At 47.5% G+C, this 20,234-nt stretch overlaps 3 protein-coding genes and 2 pseudogenes across 3 annotated transcripts; 3 read left to right on the top strand and 2 right to left on the bottom strand.

Annotated features, from left to right (window-relative positions):
• Nucleotides 1-1,346: 1,346 nt before the first annotated feature.
• On the top strand, nucleotides 1,347-2,700 carry LOC125512996 (BTB/POZ and MATH domain-containing protein 1-like). Its single transcript, XM_048678043.2, has one exon. The coding sequence runs from the start codon at nucleotides 1,347-1,349 to the stop codon at nucleotides 2,421-2,423; it is 1,077 nt and encodes a 358-aa protein (XP_048534000.2). The 3' UTR covers nucleotides 2,424-2,700.
• A 550-nt stretch (nucleotides 2,701-3,250) lies between these two features.
• Nucleotides 3,251-5,212, bottom strand: LOC147966486 (uncharacterized; annotated as a pseudogene).
• Nucleotides 5,213-5,573: 361 nt separating this feature from the next.
• Nucleotides 5,574-6,926, top strand: LOC147966485 (uncharacterized). Its single transcript, XM_087530846.1, has one exon. The coding sequence runs from the start codon at nucleotides 5,574-5,576 to the stop codon at nucleotides 6,924-6,926; it is 1,353 nt and encodes a 450-aa protein (XP_087386972.1).
• A 3,109-nt stretch (nucleotides 6,927-10,035) lies between these two features.
• On the top strand, nucleotides 10,036-11,847 carry LOC125515223 (BTB/POZ and MATH domain-containing protein 1 pseudogene; annotated as a pseudogene).
• A 1,101-nt stretch (nucleotides 11,848-12,948) lies between these two features.
• On the bottom strand, nucleotides 12,949-17,219 carry GUS3 (glucuronidase 3). Its single transcript, XM_048680662.2, has 9 exons — nucleotides 16,761-17,219; nucleotides 15,678-15,714; nucleotides 15,374-15,557; nucleotides 15,101-15,249; nucleotides 14,472-14,699; nucleotides 14,193-14,382; nucleotides 13,980-14,105; nucleotides 13,627-13,726; nucleotides 12,949-13,526 (listed from the first exon to the last, which is right to left on the bottom strand). The coding sequence occupies exons 1-9, from the start codon at nucleotides 17,013-17,015 to the stop codon at nucleotides 13,167-13,169; spliced, it is 1,629 nt and encodes a 542-aa protein (XP_048536619.1). The 5' UTR covers nucleotides 17,016-17,219; the 3' UTR covers nucleotides 12,949-13,166.
• Nucleotides 17,220-20,234: the final 3,015 nt, after the last annotated feature.

The raw sequence follows: 20,234 nt of genomic DNA, 5'->3' as shown, positions 1-20,234 counted from the left end.
TAAAACATCCAACAATCATTTCTTCATACCCTGCATATGGTCAATGCTGCCTGTGAAATTACAATTTAATCGTCAGTGGCCAGCAGTAAGCCACTTTTTTTTTCAATAACAGTGTTTTTTGCTGATGGTTTCATATCACAGAAATGTAAAAGCAATTCTGGGCACTACTGTACAGTTTTTTTTTCCTATCTTAAATTGAAAAGGAACATGTGTCAGGTATCGATTGGAGATGATATGCAGTGTCAGCAAAAGCACAACATTTTTTCCTTTTATTACCATAATTTTCGTCTAATTTATGTTGGGATGTTGTTTTTACCCAACTGAATTGAAGTCTCACAGCAGGAGAGATAACGCTTCTTCTGCCAGCTGAACCAAGGGGTTCATCTCGGAGGATGATTTCCTCTCCATCCCAGACTTCTCCACGAACCCACTCTCCCAGGTTCGCAGAATTTTGGCTGTTTTTTTTTCCTTTTTGTACCAACTGATAGACTGCATGTGCTGATAAAGTGATCTTAGTATTTCTTTGTAGTGTCCTTGCATTACATGTTGTCGCTACAGTTCTGCAACTAAGAGAGGCACTGACGTACATAACTCTTACCTTTCCTCTGTCAATAGAGGTGTATTTGAGGATTTTACACTATTTTCTCACAGACATGTAGCCAGATAAAGACCCGACAAAACTCTCAGACATGTCAGGAATAACTATGCCAAAATCCACTGATAGTCACTTAGCATTACGTAGTAGTAATGGCCAGCTAACTGAAGCTGATTCATTGTAGTGATATACCAACCTCTTGAATGCAAATCAGTCCGTAAATACCTTCTTGTTGAAGCATGGTCTATCTCAATGCTAGTCTCTTGGATCTTTATGCTATGAAAGGATCAGCATAAGAACTTTTCACGGTTTGTGTTCAAGTCATGTGCAGCCTGAAAATGTATTTCCTGGATATCACTATGAACGAAAGCATCTTCGACATTGTTAGGAAATATGCAACTTGTATTTCCAGGTGGCCATAGGCCAGTATATATACATGTACAGGTGAGAAATATATGCAGGAAACCCCTTATACATGTACCGTCATGTTCATCAAAATCGTTTCAGCCACAATTGACGTGTGGAGATTTGGGCGAAATCTTCCAAAGGATCTCCCTCCTCCTTTCGTCTCCCCTAAGCGTACGGGACAATAATTTCAATCCACAATCTCACCTTAGTACGATGTATCACATGCACCGTTGGATTGCATCATCTTTTTAATCTGTGCGGCTTGCAGTGCAGCAGCGTCGTATATATCAAAATCGAACTTAAGAAACCATCCTACGCACAGTTGTTTCGTTCACCGCCGCCAATGTCGAGGAGTAGGCCGGCAATGTCGCCGTCGAGGTCTGCATCCGCCATCGTCGCCGACAAAACGGAAGGGTACCACTTTCTCACAATCCACGACTACTCCCAAACCAAGGGCGTCCCCACCGGTGAGGGGATCGGTTCACAGCCCTTCACAGTCGGCGGCCACCGTTGGTGCATCTACTATTACCCCAACGGTGATCGCTCGGAGGCTGCGGACTATGTGTCCTTCTCCCTGGAACTAGAAGAAGAAGATGGCGCGACGGCGGTGAAGGCCCAGTTCAGATTCTGTTTCGCGGGCGAGGAGGAGGAGGCGAAGCAGGCGGCGTTGCTGGCGTTGGCATCGGTGGACGAATTCACCTCCAGGGGCCGCTGGGTGTGTACGAAGTTCATCAACAGGAAGGTCCTGGAGAACTCCAAGCATCTAAAGAACAACTCGTTCATGGTCCGGTGCGACATCCTTGTCATACACAGGTACCGTTCCACGGACAACGCTGTGGCCTACGTCTCCGTGCCCCCATGCGATTCGTCCCAGGACTTTGGTGAGCTCCTCGAGACTGAGAAGGGCGCCGACGTGGTGTTCGAGGTTGGCGATGAGACCGTCGCCGCACACCGTTGCGTGCTCGCGGCCCGCTCGCCGGTCTTCGCAGCTGAGCTCTTCGGACCAATGAAGGAGGGCAATGTTGCCGCTGCTGGCGTCGTGCGCTTGGAAGACATGGAGATGGAGGTGTTCAAGGCGCTGCTCCGTTACGCGTACACGAGCTCACTGTCACTGCAGGGGATGGCGAACGACCACATCACGTGCCGGAAAATTCTCGTCGCGGCAGACAGGTATGGCATGGGGCGGCTGAAGCTAATCTGTGAGGAGTGGATCTGTGAGTGCATTAACGTGGACACGGTCGTGACCATCCTGGCGCTAGCCGAGCAGCACCATTGTGAGGGACCAAAGCAGGCGTGCTTCGATTTTCTTGCAGATCCGACGAAGCTCAGGGCGGTCATGGTCACCAGCGGCTTCCAGCATCTGTGGGAAAGCTGCCCTTCTCTTATGATGGAGCTCATGGACATGTGCTTGCCGCATTAGGTGAGTGATGGATGATGTCCATGAGTGTTCCAGCAATGGTGAATCTGGGTTTCTAGACTAATGCAGTAATCAGGCAGCTGTTTTAGTTTATCCGTGACATTTCCTATAGCTTGTTAAAGATCGAGATGAAAAATTAGCCTCGTTTTGCCGACGTTTTGTCCGTTCATTGCATCTCCACAATGTACTGTGCCAGTTAACCATGACGTGCGTCAGAATCAGAGGGCATAGAAAATGCTCAAGTTTTTTGGCAATGGTAGCTCGTGGTCTTATATTGAACTTGCTTAAGCATTCGGTGCTCCATAGTTTCTGAATCGTGTTTACTTATATGTTGTTATTATATTTTTATTACTTCTTGTGGTACATGATTTCATCTACCTATCTTTCTAAGGAGATACAAAGTAGAAATCACTTTGTTTGAGAAATGACATACTTGCCAATTTATCATCGATGACTATTTTTTAGATAGATATGCTGATTGAACATCCATTGTGCAACGTTTTTTTATTAATCCGCGCATCTACAAACACATGCGGCAACATCTAGAGAAACTAGAAATCGACAGATGTCCTGAAAACTATGCAGAGAGGATCCAAGAGCTCGTCGGTCACGGATTACGTATCCCTGATACTAGACAAAGACGTTGTTGTGACGGCAAAGGTCCGATTAGATATCTGTCTCGCCAGCTTGGAGGCTGAGGCAGGACAAGCAGCATCGATGGCGTTGGAGTCAGTTGGCGAATTCACCTCTATGAGGGGCGGTGCTACCCCATGTTCATCAGATAATAGGACATGGAGAGCCCCAACGCCGCTCGGTAGAAATTAGTTCAGGACGTGAAGCTTTATTATATTTCCCTTTATCAAAGAACTACATGGTTCATCGAACACCTAAAGTACTTATATCACGCAAAGCCGTCCCACACCATCTGACAGTAGTGATGCGGGCTGGTTAAGTGTCGTCACATGATAGCATTATGAAATTATGAGAATTAACTTCTTCACACCCTCAGCATAAAAAAAGAAGAAGCAACCGTCAAGTCCATCTTGTTTAGCTTCACAAATCCTTGTGTTTAGACTGAGGATTTCCTCAACATTTGTTATTTCTCAATGTCACCAACATGCACAAGAGCCTGATGCTTCCACACGTTTATACAAAATAGGAATCAAATGCATAAATTTCTCAAATGTCTTATCAAAGCTACTCAAAACAAGTAACAAGCTAAAGACCAAAAATGGAGTTCATGTTGGGCAAAACCAGTAACAAGCGTGACTTGGCTTAACAATGATGCTCATGATCCACCCAACGCTGAAACATGACAGAACAAAAAAAACAACTAATCCTTGGGCTGACCTTTTTGTGCGTAAACTCGACTTACATACATGCACCTACCACTTCCGGAGCCGGGAAACAAATAGCGCCAACCAGTCCATCTCGAACAGCACGACCTTCCGACGGTTAAGCCCATCAAAACCGCCAGGCAACTCAGACTTCTCCATCTCTCCTGTCTCAACGTCAGCAATGTAAATGTGTCTCTGACTATCCTTGAGTAGCATCGTTCCACTCTTCTCTCCTAACAATCTCAGGTATATTTTCTCTGGCCTTCTTTTAATCGGACTAGGTGGTTTCAACTCGACAGTGCGCGTGGTGAGCCACGTGGCCTTGACAACAGCACCATTCTCGCTCTTTCTTCCATCTTGCCGCGTGCAGACCTTTAGTTGGAGGCCTGGTCTTGACAGAAGTAACACCAAGGGTGTCCCTTCAGCGGTGACCGCAAGTTGTGGGTCTTGTTGGTTTCCGAGTAAGTTATCCTGTCCATGATCATTGTCTGAGAGATGTGCAACGTCTCCATGTTCATGTTAAGAGAGTAGTAAGGATACCAATTCCGGACGCTCCAATGCACCTTACCGCGGGACACAATGGCATCGGGATGCTTACAGTCACGGATTCCTCCAGCAGTGTCAAAAGTTATTTTTATAGGCTTACTCCACCTTGACTCACTGGATGAGAACCTATAAAGGCTGGGCGGGCCGAATTTCATCGGGGCGATGATTAGCACTTTAAAGAAGGTCGAGTAGCCTGGTTGCAAAGACTGTTGCTCTGCGCTCGACGAGTAGTCTGCACTAGTTAGGATGGTGTAGCTGCTCTCACGGAAGTCCAAATGTCCGCATAGTGGGGGAAGCACTTCGCACACGCCGGCAAGCAGATTGCACACGGCCAGATGAACAACAGACTTGCCATACTTATAGCCAGCAGCTACGTTCGGGGAGAGGCGCACGAGATGGAGGCCGCGGCGCGCAGTGAGCGGCTCCGCGCAGTCGAGGTTGCACGCGTCGGCGTTGGGGAAAAAGGAGCTGAGGGAGCGGCGGGAGAACACCGACCGTGGCGTCGGGACAAAAAACGTCGCAAACATGGGCTCCCCTGTCCGGAAGTCGGGGTCCGTACGGTCGAGCCGTTTCGGGGCCAAGAACCCGGCGAGGAAGCGGCTCGCCCCATGATCATCCGGCCAGCGACGACGAAGGAAGGAGGCGTCGGCTACGAGGCGGCTCCAGCTCTTGCACGTCACGGCGCAGCGGAAGAGAGTGGCCGTGCCTTCCACGCGGACGAGGATCTCACGGATGGCGTCGTCCGGGAGCGACACCGCCTCGGGCAGCGGCGCGGCCGTCTCATCCATCTTTGATCTCTAGCTTGATCTCGTCGCAGACGTCTGTGTAGCTGGACGAGGATCGAGAGTATTTGCAAGGTTATGTACGTGATGTCAATCAAACTAAGTTGCGTCCCGATGGATCCAGCTATAAATTGTGGTTTCCTGCTAAAAATTGGCCGGTCCAGCATGTTGGACGGCTTGTGCCCGTCGCGTTGTTCACCGTCCATACTCGCGGACCAATTTTTAGTACGAAACCACAATTAGTTTTTTTTTGGAGGGAACCACAATTAGTTCACCGGCTTTGTGCTCGCAGAGTATATGGCACGAGCCTTCCGCCTCGTACGTAGATAGATGTTGGCGACACAATCCTACCCAAACACGATCGAGAAGCCACCTCTCAAATCCGACCCGGTTTCTCCCTGCGCACCCATCATCGATCCCATAAAAATACCTGCTCAGACACAGATCGGCAACACGCACAAATCAGATCTACCCCTCGGCCGAGAACAATGACTGGATCAGATACCAGGGTCGCGGCCTGCTTGAACCCGCCCACCATAACAGAGCTGAACGCCTCCCAAGGCCTCCCGCCATGGATCAGCCTCGACACAAGGGTCTACCTTGCCGACCGCCACAACTCCACCACGGCGGCAGCCGAGACAAGCAAAGGCCACGCCGTCCAGGTCTCCATCTGCTTCGCGCACCCGCCGGCCCTCTCCTACGTGTGCATCCACTGCCCCGGCCTCCAGCATGCCAACTTCGCCGGCGAGCCACGCGTTGTCCGCTCGGAGAAGCAGTTCCTTCTCCTGCACCTGCCGCTCAACTGGTCCACCAGACTCGTGCGGCGGTCCAGTGAGTACTACATGTACCAGGCCGTTCCAGGTAGACCACCGACGCTCTCCCGGATTCCGGACCCACCGGGTCGTAGCTTCCTCGTGGCACGCGATCTTGGCATTCACTGTTGCGGCGACGGCGGGGAGTACATCCTGGCTGGTCTGTGCCCGAGCCGTGATGATGCTCAAGGAGGATATGAACTTCACCTGTACTCGTCGGTGTCGAGAGCATGGACCAAGAAACCTGCTTATCTGGAGAAACCACCGATTGAGGAGCAGCTTCTTGTTGCATCGCACAAGGTAATCCCCTTTGGAGGGAGCCTGCTAGGCTGGGTCGATCTTTGGAGGGGTATTATGGTGTGCGACGTGCTCTCTGATGAGACTTATGCATGCGTGTGGTTTGTCCCACTTCCTGGCCTGATGCCTGGGAACGAGGCTGATTGTCATTTGTGCCCATGGGTCATTCGAGACATCACTTGCATCAATGGATCGCTCAAGTTAGTCGAGATCGAACTTATTTCTTTACCCCCAAAAAACAAAGATGAAGAAGGCATTGCGGCGGCATATCTTCTGGATAAAACTTGTGATGATCCATCCTTTGTGAAACAGAACAATGATTTGGACTCCATGGAGCCTCACAAGTTAATTGGTTGGAGGTCCGTCATATGGAAAAGACTCCTTTCGGACGATGGTTGGCGCAGGGGGTGCCGTGTTCATGGTGATGACATATTGGTTGTGAACCAAGACCATTCTGCTTTGTTGGCTGGGCTTGGGGACAACACTGCTGGTAACTCATCAATAATGAACTTGCTACCATCTTTCCCCACCCTGAGCATCAATGGTGATGATGTTGTCCACATGAATTGCTTGGTGAGGTTGGACATCAAGAAGGCGCAAATGATCTCTATTGACATGGGAAATAAAATACTGAAGACAATGGTACCCTGCCCTGCTGCTGAATTGGATGACCACTGCTCCCACTTCCCCTGTGTGTTATCAAAGTATCTGAGCAACACTCCAACTTTGTGACTGATTTTACGAGCAAGCAGCTCTGGAACTGTAACCGAAAATCAACAACTCAGGTCTTGTCCTAAAAATGTAATTGATATGCCAAATCAAGATCTAGATGCTTACCCCCAAAGCGTACAGGCAAGCCACTCCGTAAATGTGACTAGAAATCGATGCCCGAGTTCTCATGCCCAGGAAGTGGTTATTGCGCTAAATCGAGCTCAGAATGGTGGGTCAAACTTGACATCCCATCAAAGCTTTGGCTTCTTGGATACATTAACTACTAGGTACAGTGGGAGTCATGTTGGGTATGTTGATTGTACACGCTCAGACTATGTCAACTACCAGCAGGCATTGCCATTGCAGCATCAACCAACCTTCCAACCTAACTCGGTACATCTTGCCGGTTGGATCTCATCAGGTCCAATGAACGCCCATCCAGCATACCCCATGGTTAACACAGCTGCCCTTGGACGAATTATGCATCAGTTTCCGCTGAATAACTACCGCCCGTTTCAGCCTCCATCACAGGCTCCTGAGCTGCCAATGCCCAACAAACTTTCAATACCTACTGCAGTGGGCGACCACTTTGTTCATGGCAGCAGGCGCCCAAGGACTCATCGAAACTCACCGTATGAAAGGCCGCCAAATTATTTCGCAAGCCAATGAGGGCTTTTACTAGGTGGTGCACCTATGAAGACCTTTACTAGGTTGTGTAACCACATTGTTACAACAAGACCATATCATGTGTTGATATTTAAAATTTCTTGTTACAAGCATTACAACAACCATTCCTTATTCACCCCTCCTTTAAAAAAAATCTACCAATATAAGGGCTAGGAGGCAAAAAAATAACCGGGGTTCACTGGTTTAATGGCGTCGACGTCCTTCGCCCCTCCCGTTTCCCACCACCTGTGTGCTTTTCCTTAACCTTGTTCCCCTTTTCCTGTTAGAAAGCCCCGGGTCTCCACGTCATTCACCTCCGCCTTCCCTTCACTTGTCTCCTCCCCTTCATTATTTTGATCTTCCGCTCTGGCACACCTGGCTGTCATGATGGTCACCGACGGCTTCCAGCATCTGACCTCGAGTTGCCCTTCTATCTTGGTCGAGCTCATAAGCGTTCTAGCCAGGATTAGTGAGTGGGTGAATCATTGTTGTTTCTAGGCTAGGCTAATGTAATCAGAGTATTTGTATTACTAATTTAATTTTACTATCATTTCATATTTTTCTTTTTGCGACAACTATCCTTGCATAATATATCCTACTGGCTGCAAAAAAATCACCTTATTTTGTCTTCCTTGATTGGCTGACTAGAAGTAGTGCTAAATGCTAAAGGGATGAAAATACTTATCGCTGAGCATAATCACCTGTTGCGCCACGCTTGTGGACAAGTCAAGAACACGGTGACGCGCGGTTGGTTGCAACCGTCATGTGGTAGCATGTCGTTTGAGTTCATTCTATTTATTTTCTCTTCATGGTGCAGTTGTGAAAATTAACTTGGGGTGTTTAACTTCTCTCACACTCGAGGCCTGAAAAAAATAAAACCAATCATCAAGTCCATATTCACAAATCCTTGCTTTCACAGTGATGATTTCCTCAACATTTATTACTTCTCAGTGTCACCCACATGCACAAAGAGTATGATTCTTCCACACGATTTACATAAAAAATATCAGGATTTTTAAAGGGAATTTAGCACTCCAAATCCATTTAAAATCACAGCCAACAAGGTTCATTCCATTATGTTCATAAAAGTATTTAGTAGTAAAAATCTTTTTGTAGCCAAGGGACCAAACTACTTGGTCAGCCTTAGTTGCAAGGCTGGGGGGGGGGGGGGGGGGGTAAAGAAGGTACTCACGTTTATTGAGTAACATTTATCAACTATAGTGTCTTGCATATTACAGCTACTAAGAAACTGAGGGGATTCGATGTATAAAGGAAGGTTATCTCCAATAGGACCTTTCCAAAGTCTGGAAATATAGACTATTGCCGGCATTGATCCTTTCTTCCAGCCATATAGTGATCTTTAACTTGTAGCTTCCCAAATAAGGGAGTCACTAAACTTTTCTTCACAGTTGCAAATAGTATCTATTTTTCAGGTACTTGGCAAAAATGATATCCTTCCAAAGCCCTTTTTGATTGTCAAGTTTCCACCATCATTTAACAAGGAGACTGGTCTTTTGCTTAAGTAAATCTTTGATCCCAAAGCCAGCTTTGCATTTAAATTTACAAACTTGAGACCATTTGACAAGATAGTATCATTTTCTCCCACTCCCCCCGCCAGAAGAAAGCGCCTCCTATGTTTATCAAATCTTTCAATGAAAGTTTTAGATAACACAACATCGACATATAATAATAGGCAATACTGGACATGGAAGTGTTGAGAAGGATAAGTCTACCACCTGAAGAGGCTGCATTTCTAATCCAGGATTCACACCTCCGACTTCGGGTTATTATGAATTGTGTATCCTTTTATATTAACTTGTGTATCTTTTTTAGTACGTTAGCTTGTGATTTACCTGTCAATAATAATGCGATTCTGTAAATAAATGTTCATCAAATTCTGCCCATGAATTACCTTGTATTTTGATTAGAAGCTTGGTAAGTAAATAAAAGTGAAATTGATTTTGGAGGTACGTAAATTAAGGTGATTGATTATTATACATGAAAGGTTGGATGAAGGGGTGGTGGATAGAAAGGTGAAATGGAAAGCTTGCGTTCTTTTTAAGTATACAGATATATCTGATAATTTATATTCTTACACATACTGACCTAGGGTTATTATGTTCAGGGAAATATAGGTTGAAGATATAGCTTTTCATACCCTACTTGCTCTGCAAGAATCTGGAAACATATGGATGGGGAAAATGCACAGATGCAAAACAAATCAATAAAAAACACGAAATTATGTACATTTACTTGCTTGGTTTACATGGATAAGAAAAATACGACAATACCGATAAGCACGGTCAAATCAAAGTCGAACCACATAAAAGAGTGTAGTTAGGATTTTACGATGCCACTAAAAACTCCACTTACACTGCGCGTAGAAATTCTAAAAAGAGGTCTGCGTGGATTGTAAAATCACTTCATATTTTTTGAGCTCAAAAAAATCACTTCATATTTTTTCTTCAATAGTGACATAATATAATTTCTTTACCACATTTTATTTGCTCCATACCTTTGAACCAAACAAATGAAACAAAAGGAAACAAAAAATATCTGTTTCTGTAATTTTCCTCTGTTTTTTCTATAAACCAAACTATCTCTTCAAACCTATATATCTAGAGGATCCGGTAGGTTGATGAGTCCATCTAGGAATGGTGTGTGATCAATCCTACCCAACACAGAGAGGGCTACTCGAAGATATTGGTTTGCTTACAGACCATGACACGTGGGGACCCGGTGAGCTCCAGCCCAAGCTTGCAATGCTCTGCTTCCTCTGTTCCCCATTCACCGCGGGCCCGCGGCGCGGCGCAAAAACCCTCACCCACAGCAGCGGCGACCAAATCCGCCGAGCAGGCCGGCAATGCCGTCCGGCGGCAAGCCGCGGAGGTCCGCGTCCGCCATCGTCGCCGACACGGCGAGCGGGCACCACCTCCTCACGGTCCACGGCTACTCCCGCACCAAGGGCGTTCCCACCGGGGAGTGCGTCAAGTCCCGCCCCTTCGACATCGGCGGCCACCGCTGGCGCATCGACTACTACCCCAACGGCGTGCGCGCGGAGGTCGCCGACTACGTGTCCCTCTCCCTGATGCTCGACGAGGACGAGGGCGTCGCGGCGGCGCCGGCGGTGAAGGCCCAGTACGACATCCGCCTCGCCGGCGAGGCGGAGGAGGAGGAGGAGGAGGGGGCGGCGCTGGCGTCGGCGTCGGTGGACGACTTCACCCCCGGGAGGGGCTGGGTGTACACGACGTTCGTCTCCAGGGAGGAGCTGGAGGGCTCCGAGCATCTCAGGAACGACTCCTTCACCGTCCGGTGCGACATCGTCGTCGTCCGCGACTACCGCGCCGAGGACGCGGCGGCGGGCTTCGTGTCCGTGCCCGCGTGCGACCTGCGGCGGGACCTCGCCGGGCTCCTCGAGACCGAGAAGGGCGCCGACGTGGTGTTCGAGGTCGGCGGCGAGACCGTCGCCGCGCACCGGTGCGTGCTCGCGGCCCGCTCCTCGGTCTTCGCCGCCGAGCTCTTCGGGCCGATGAAGGAGGGCAAGGAGGACATGAAGCCGGAGGTGTTCAAGGCTCTGCTCCGCTTCGCATACACGGGCTTGTTGCCGGAGACGCGCAAGGAGGACCAAGACGTCACCTGCCAGCACCTCCTCGTCGCCGCGGACAGGTACGGCATGAGGCGGCTGAAGCTGATCTGCGAGGAGAAGCTCTGCGAGTGCATAAATGTGGGCTCGGCGGCCATCGTCTTGGCGCTGGCCGAGCAGCACCGTTGCGAGGGGCTGAAGAAGGCGTGCTTCGATTTCCTCGCCGCGCCGGCGAACCTGAGGGCGGTCGTGGCCACCGAAGGCTTCCAGCATCTGAGCAGGAGCTGCCCTTCACTCATGGCCGAGGTGATCACCATGTCCTTGGGCATTAGCTGAGTGATGGATCATGGATGCCGAAGTGTCCTGCCAGGTGAATAATTATTGTTTCGAGACTAATGTAGGGGAAATATGTATGTAATCAGGTAGCTGACTTAGTAGACTCTAATTGATGATCGAGATGCCGAAAAAATGCCTCATTTTGCCCCTTTTCTGTCAGTACGTAGTATCTCTGCAACTGTGAAAAATAACCAGGAAGTGCATTTTAATCAGAGGGCATGGAATGCTCTGGTTTTTAGGCAAATACTAGCAACTTGTGGTTTCAGATCCTTGTCATGGGATATTGCGCTTGTTTTAGCATTGGGTGCTCCATTTTGTTTCTGAACGACTGAACCTTATTGACTTGTGTTATTATTATCACTTAGTTATTGTGGTACATGATTTCATCATATGCCCAAACTTTCTAAGGAGATGCAGAGTAGTATGACACTGTTTCAGCCATCGGCACCCTTGCCAATTTATCATGGATGACTATTTTCAGGTAGTTGTGCTGATTAAACCTCCACTTCGAACTGTTAGTTATCTGGTTTCATTATTTCCCATGCACATCTAGAATGCTTTCTGTTTTTCAAGATGCCAAAACAGTCTCTTATCTACTCTGCCTGTTAATCAACAAGTACTCTGTTTTCAGATAGCTTGATCATTGCATGTACAATAGTCATGTATTTTTCTCCCCTTTGCCTTCTCCTTGTGTATGAAATCTCAGGGTTTACACTAGTTGGAAATGAAGAAAAAGAAGAGATGTTGAAACGAATGAATGCTGCATGATATGTTATAACAATCAGTACCCATACCTTTGAGGATGTGGTGATTTGGAACAGGGGAATCTTGAAAAACAATTTGCTTCTAGGACTGACATTGTCAGTAATATGTGTGAACTGTACCTGCTAGGAACAACATTTTTCTTCTGTTTACCAGTAGAGGTTCTATGTTGGTAAAGGCAACTGTAATACAAGGAATTTATATCTGGATCATGGGATGCTGTCTCAGTTTAGAAAATTAAAACATTCACCATTTGCTTTCCATTTTCTGCACGTGGTCCAGGGCTGCCTGTGAAACTGCAGGTCGATCTTCAGGGAGCAGCGAAGCCAGTTAATTTTTGTCAATAGCCATGTTTTTACCTGATTTGCACTCAGTTTTATATGACAGAAAATGCACAGGAGAATCTGGCTACTACTATATACTCCGTCCGTTCCTAAATATAAGTCCTTGTAGAGATTTCATTATAGACTATATACAGAGTAAAATGAGTGAACCTATGTTTAAAAGGCGTCTATATACATCCGAATGTAGTCTGTATAGTGGAATCTCTAAAAGGACGTATATTTAGGAACGGAGGGCGTAGTTTTAAATTTTCCTATCATATACTGAAAGCAGCTTAAATGCTGCATTTGTAACAAAAAGGAGCATGTGTTTGGTGTTCATAATAGTGTCAATAAAAACAGAACAACAGCGGTATGAACAGAATGTCGAAATCATTTTCCCCATTTCATTTCCTTTCATGTGCACGCACAAACTTTCTTGACATTTCGTTTCATGAAAACAATGATGAATCACAAACATTGCAGCCTTACAGCTTACTTCATTTGCAGGTGAGCATGCTTTGCTTCTCACCCACCAGCACTTCCTCTAACCTACGATAACGGAATAATTTCCCACAAAAACCAATCAACAATTTACCTACATGCAGGAGCATAAAAGCCTGGAATATGAGCAAAGACAATGGAGTAAGGGGCCACGGTTATGGGCTCTGTTCCCTCAACCTGCACAGGCTCCAGCTTGGGGATGGCTCCATTGGCACCAGTTGCCAGCACATTGCCATTGAGCAGCATATGTTGGCTCTGCAGGTTCCCATCTTTGGCGGTGAGGTGGTATTCCTGCCTTGTGAGCCCAGCTGTTTCGCCGAGCTTCGGAATGGACCTTCTGTGCTCCTTTGCGCCATGGGGATGCGCGAACTCTTGGGCGCCCTCGCTGTTCACATAGATGTGGTTTGTGTTGTTGCCACTGAGGTTGATCAGGAGTAGGGTGATCCCTTCCTGGAAAATTCAGAGGGAGAAATTTTAGTACAGGTCAGTTGGTTAATGCAGTGGCGGTTGCCGAAATGGAAGGGGGGCGTGGATCGCCCGTGCTCGTTACCGAATCTTTTGAGCAATGTGTATAAGCACGGATCTTGTTTGTGCCGTTGAATGTCGTGGAGAGAACCTTGGTTCCCATGAGGCGATGCCATAGCAGAGCACTGCAGAAGAAGGAAGGAATAAGTTGCATGAAGATGGCAAGTTTGGCATCATGTTTCAGTGCACAGGATGTATGGAACCAATACTTAACTTGGAAACTAAGTATGTGGTGCCACATTCTAATAAGTGGAATGATTTTAGACATGCATCAACTGGTATGTAATCATGATTTATGGTGTTCAAGGCCTTGGAATAAAAACATTATAGTTTTTCCTGTAGCGGAACTTTTCAAGAAATTCAGGCATGGCAGCTTACCTGTAGTAATCAGGATTTGGTTCAAATGTTGTTGTGTTGAGCAGGCCGTAATTCCCTCCAACCAAGGTTTGCCTGCAATAACTCTTTGTGTCGTACTTGGCGGACATCCCGAGTTGATCCAGGTACCTGAAACATCAACATGTCGTGGTTGATAAATACTATACTTCAGAATTCAGATAGTAACTTCAACTGCTGATCATTTTCTTGGCTTACCAGAAACTGAACACAAATGCATCAGTTACAAGGTGGTGGCCACTGTTGTAAGCCCCTCCAGCTTCGCCGACCCACGCGGTGGTGGATGTCCCTGCGGACTTCAGTATCCCCTGAAGGTTACTGAACGTGCTTACCATATTATCAAGGTAAGAGGGGTTGAGAATTTTCTCAACGAGATGCGTGTCGACACCTGATACAGCCAAAAAATTATATCCATTTATGCAGGTTCCATGTTTCCAGTTCAAGTGCCGAATCGACGGTGAGTCATGGCGAGCATACCGGGGCCTAAATTGTAGATATGGTGAGTTATCACATCCATCTGGTTCGGCTTTGTTTTGGCTACCAGCTCGGTGAACCAACCCGCGTCGAAGAAGCCTCCCGGCGCGATCACCAGCGGTTTTGATCCTTGGTATGCTTTGTCAACGACTTGGTTCAGGTTGATCACATCCACGGCATACTGATCTGCACCGACCCGAGTCCCAACTCCACTGCCACTGAGTTCGTTTCCTGCAATGGAAGCACGGTAAGTTCCTAAACACCTGTACAAAAGGTACTGATTTACAATGTTTGTATTTTAAGCAACATTTTGGAAAGACAAGTTCAGGGTATTTCCTAAAAGTGTCCCTTTTTGTACATTGAGTAACGCGTGAAAAAGCAAAGGAGAGCATCATTTAGTGATATTTCCCCTTGTTCTTTACAAGTGATGATAGCTCAGCATCACCTAATTGACGCCGACATACTTGTCTGGGATTTCTTTTGCTCAAACCTATCAGGATCTCTCTTGATCATACTTATCAGGATTTCTTTCGTACCGTAAAGTAACTTGATAATAGTATTATAGCAAAAGAAAAAGAAGCTGTTTTTTGTGACTATATTTGTTTAAAGATCATGTTGATCAGCATACATACCAAGCTCCCAGCCATAGATATCATATCCCTTGCTGACAGTGTAGTGGATGAAAGAGGCAGCATTGGTGTAATCCCATGGCCCTCCCATGGAGCCATCAGGCATTGGGACCCGGCCATTCAGCGCATTCAGCCCAAAGACAATCTGTGCACTGCAATCATCACCAAAAGGAAAACAAGCCAATAAAGTCACATTATCATTATCATTTTTTATTTACTTATAGGTGTTTTTTTACAGCTACAGAGTTGGGGTTACTGATTACTGCGAAAATTTACCCGGATTTCTGGAAGAAGGCGTTGAGCTCATCCCACCGGTGCATGGGCAGGCAGCCCTGCGTGAACCCGAACATGGCCGACGTGTTCTTGGTGAAGGGAGAGCAGGGCGCACCGGTGTCGCCGGTGCCGTAGACCACCAGGTCCTGCAGGGAGCCGCCGAGCCGTAGCCGGAGAGGGGAGAAGGCTGCAAGAAGGAAAAGAATCGCCGGGGTTGGTACCGTGGAGCTCACTCAATGGAGAGATGCCATGATCGGCACCAGCATGGCAGCATTCATGAAAGCGAAAGGTGATGAGCGTGCCTTACCTTTCACGGCGTTCTGCAGGATCTTGCTGGACAGGTCCTGCAAGGAGGGAGACAATCATGGCTTGCGTCAGGAGTTTCAGGATAAATTTGAAGGGAATTTTGCACAAATTAACCCGGGATAAACGGTGGCGCGCGCAAAAATAATGACTGAGTTTAGTTGTTGTTTCTTTTCAAATAAAAATATTAAATTGTGGGTTGTTCTATTGATTGGAATGTAACCAATTTTTTTGTTTGAAGGATGACATCACAGGGTTAGTGGTAGTAGTTTTGGAGTGGCCAGTAGGCACTAGTCTTTTGCATCAGCACATGATTGGAGGGACAAAAACGGAAATGGTCCGAGAGAATTACACTCCATGTAATCTCTTACCCATTCTCTCTCACAAAAGACCCCTACCGTTGCCGACACACGAAAAACAATCAACGAAAATACCTAAAAAAAACACTGCTCGTGCTCTACATAGAGTATCTCACATGTTTTTAACCATACTATTTGGGATGCAGGAATTTCACAAAGACCTCAAGACTTTTTTCTTTTCCATAATACAGAAGGCCTCATTTCCCGCCGAAACAGGAAAAATGGCGACGGCGCCAAAAGTGACCAAATTACTTACCTGAAAATTAATAAATTCCGTTGATACAACTGGTATGAGTTCTGAAATTTTGTCATTCTTATGATTGAAATCCAATCTGTTTGGAGTGCAAGTACTAGTGCTCTTATTAAGAAGGTTGGTGGGCAGTGGGCTTTTGCATCTGCACATGATTGGCAGGGACGGAATTGGAAATGGTCCGACAGAATTGATTATAGGTCCGTGTAATCTCCTCCCTAGGCTGTCAAAATTCCTATCCATTCCAGCACAACGCGCCTCCCAAAAGATCCATGGCGCTGCCGACACCCGAAAAACAACCAAACAGAAACATATATCCTCGGAAACGATGCCCGCGTTCTAAAGAATTCATACTGTACTATGCAGAGCTCAAACAAACAATTTTTTAAATTTTTGCAGAGATTTCAAGCGTCTCAAGAAACAAATTTGAGAGTGAGACAGAGGACAGAAGCAGAGAGGGTGTGCGACGTGGGGTTACCAGGTTGAGGAGGCCGGCGCGGCCCCAGGCGCAGGTGCCGTAGTCGCACTTCTCCGGCGGCCACCAGTCCAATGTCGCGCACACGAACGCCGAGTCCGTCTCCGCCACGGCGGCCCGCGCGTCCACCACCACCGCCTCGCTGACCGCGCTCGTGCCGTTCACGGCGGCCGAGGAGCCGGCGAGCGAGAGGACGGCGACGGCCCAGACGCAGAAGCAGAGCCTGGCCGCCTGCGGCAGCAGCAATCCCGCCGCCATGCCGACCAAGAACTACAGTAGCTGGCCGGAGGAAAGAGCAGCAATGCCGCTCTTGCAGGTGAGGGAAGCTAGCTTCTTCTTGCCGCGGCCTTATGCCATGGAGAGAGGGAGAGGAGGAGGGAGAGCGGCGGGGCGTGGTGGTTTTCCGGTGGGGAGATGGGAAGCCCGGCCGCCTTTAATGGCTTTGTGTGTTTGGTGGGAGAAGCTTGGAATCTTTATATGGGGAAGGAGGGAGGTCAGGGGAGGGAGGGAGGCAGAGCAAGTTGGCAGAAGAGAGAAAGCATACCATGTCATTGGGGATTTAGGGGGGCAACAGTATTGATTATTTTGGCCAATGGAAAATAGACGCCCCTTTGTGCTTTTACATTTGGTTTCTTTGGAAAATGCTCATCTCTCTCTCTCTCTCTCTGAATTTCGCTCAGCTTTATAAATAAAGCAATAACCGAACAAAAGTACACGGCCGACGGATGCAAGGTGATGAGGTAGCTCGCATACAACACCAATCCCGTGATAACCAGAACATGTAGGATGAAACGCCGATCTTTGGAAAATGCTCGTCTCATACGCACACATGGTCCATACAGGATTTAACCCCAAAAACACATTTTTGTAAATTGCAAAGAATGGATATTATGTATTGTACGCGCAAATTTTCTAACCAAAATATGAACATATGTGACCTGTTACAAATGAAAAAGTGTGGTTTAATGTGATTAGTGGAAGATTTATTTTTGTTTGACTTTGGCAACCTGTTGTTGGTGCCTCTGGTGGGTTGCTTATGGGTGAGGAAGGATATTTTTTGAAGCTGACTCCTGCATAGCTAGTAGGTTTATGATAAGAATGGTTCTTATGGACAAAAGGACTGGGTTCAAGTGGAAATGTGGAACCCGTTCAATGTTAATGGGGCTGTTCATTCATTGGATAAGGACGTGTACATGTTGATTTGGTTTAGATGCTAGGTTTTAATAACTTTCCCTGTGCAATTGGCGGTGACCTTAATATTCTTAGAAGAGGTAGAGAGAAAAATAAATGCAAGAAGCTCTCAAAGTGGTCCTTTTTCTTTAGTTCTGTTATTGGACATTGGGGTCTGAAAGAGCTTGAACTCTATGGTAGAAACTTTACATGGTATAGTAATCGAGTTGATCCACTTTTATGTTAAAACATAATAGAATTTTGGTTGCCCTCTTTGGGATCAACATTTTTCATTAGTTACCGTCTAGACACTTGTAAGCGTAGTTTTAAAAATGGGACCAGTGATTGAAACGTTGTGGCTCTTGGTTTAGGTGTTCACCGTTCGGACTATCGGTTCACCGGTTCGATGCCCGGTTTTTAAAGGCATAAAATAATTATAATTAGCGATAAATACACCAATCAATAATTAACAATATGTGCAACATAATGCCAGAGTAATTATTTTTAGCATCTCAATGAATAATATGGCACTGTGGCTTATACAACCACACAGTAATACAAGTATGTAACTGGATACAAGTCCGCAACCAACATGACCACCACAAAAGTAATATTTTGACAACTAATATACCAATCAAATAGCAACTAGCAATCAACACAATGAACAGAAGAACATACACAAAATCTTTAGTTCTCTTCTCTAATCTCTTTTTTGTATAGATACAGACGGTTGTAGGTTTATTAAGTATACCATATATAAGGATGAGTTTCTTATTGGTTTGGTTTAGAGGCTAGGTATTTAATAACTTCCAGTGTGTAATTCGTGGTGACCTTAATATGTTATTAGAAGAAGTAAACAGGGAAACAAATCTAAGAACCTCTCAAGGTGGTCATTTTTCATTAATTCTATTACTGAACATAGGGGTCTAAAAGAGCTTGAACTCTGTGGTAGAATCTTTACATTGTCTAATAATAGACTGATGCACTTTATGTTAAACTAGATAGAATTTTCGACATCCCTTCTTGAGAGCAACAATTTCCATTAGTTATTGTGAGGACACTTTTAAGTTGTATAAGGGCATCTCCAATGTTGATCCTTAAACCGCCCACATCCGTCCCATATCAAGCTATCCGGACGTGTTTTGTCATCCAACGCGGCACCCAATCCGTCCCCGGGCTGTCCGGATGTCCGTTTTCCCACAAACCAGAAGCAAAACGGGGGAGGCTATGCGGGCTTCCGGACCGCACGCGTCCTGCAACCCGGTCCCACCCGGAACCCCCCCGACTTCTAAAACCCTCCTATGCGAAGCGGTTGGCGCGCATTTATGCCGGTTAGCGTCACTTCAGAGGGGACTTGACAAGCCATAATTGATGTTGGTCAAAGCGACGCGACCGGGCGAGCGGACGGTGCCGCTTCATGCAGACGCGACAACCGAGAAACCTACTCCGGTCGTTGCCCCGCATTGAAGTCGGCTTCTAATCTCTTCGCCTGGCCGTCGCGCCTATGCATGTAAGCACACCTCTGGCACCGTCCACACCGCACCACTCTCCAGCCCTCTCCGATCCTCACTACTCTAGCGCCAGTGACAACACCGCCTCCACACCATGCCGATGTCGTAGTTCTCCACGCGCACACAGCGACGGTTCCGGATCTCCCACCGGATCATGGCGCCACCATGGTCGCCGGCTCCTCCGACTAGGAGGAGATTATCAACTCCCGGGAGATGAGAAGGACCATGCACCACCATAGTAGTCGCGCCTCCTCTCAGAGCCCACATCCTCGGACAAGGAGTTGCTCTGGCAGATCGAGCTGCTGATGGAGCAATAGCTCCAGAACATGATCTGGCATCACACGCGCCGCCGTGGGCCATCTGAAGAAGGACCCACACTCCACCGCGCTACCACGTCAAGCAGGAGGCGGCGTCGCCTCTCCGCCGTGCTAAGGTGGAGTCCTCCCCCCCCCCCCACACACACACAACCACGATGTCCAAATCGGGCACGGCGTAAAGGGCGAGTCAACGTCGCCAATGCGTAGCCGCTACGCCCGGATCGACGGGCCTGGGTCACTGTCGCGACGCAACTGGCGCGGCCAGGTCCTCCACTTCATCGATGGCCGTGGTGACGGCGGTTCCTCATCATCGCGGGTCATCATGTCGGTCGAGCATTCGCGCTCGCCAAGTCGGACGAGGCGCCAGCCTGCGTCTGCAATGACCTCTGGCTGACGGCGGCCTGGGTCCTCGACCAGTCCGTCACCACCATGGAGACGGCATCGTGGCACCACCACCGCCTAAACGGGGAGCTCGCCAA

This window comes from Triticum urartu, chromosome 6A (genome assembly GCF_056163025.1).
Source record: "Triticum urartu cultivar PI428250 chromosome 6A, HENAU_Tu73, whole genome shotgun sequence".
Lineage (NCBI taxonomy): Eukaryota > Viridiplantae > Streptophyta > Magnoliopsida > Poales > Poaceae > Triticum > Triticum urartu.
This window is presented reverse-complemented; position numbering and strand designations above follow the sequence as displayed.

Excerpts from the sequence above, each read along its gene's own strand:
- LOC125512996 (XM_048678043.2), top strand. The coding sequence starts at position 1,347 with ATGTCGAGGAGTAGGCCGGCAATGTCGCCGTCGAGGTCTGCATCCGCC.
- LOC147966485 (XM_087530846.1), top strand. The coding sequence starts at position 5,574 with ATGACTGGATCAGATACCAGGGTCGCGGCCTGCTTGAACCCGCCCACC.
- GUS3 (XM_048680662.2), bottom strand. The coding sequence starts at position 17,015 with ATGGCGGCGGGATTGCTGCTGCCGCAGGCGGCCAGGCTCTGCTTCTGC. Across the intron at positions 15,250-15,373 it reads GCCTTCTTCCAGAAATCCGG|TGCACAGATTGTCTTTGGGC; the intron begins GTAAATTTTCGC and ends TGATGATTGCAG. Across the intron at positions 13,727-13,979 it reads CCAAATCCTGATTACTACAG|TGCTCTGCTATGGCATCGCC; the intron begins GTAAGCTGCCAT and ends CTTCTTCTGCAG.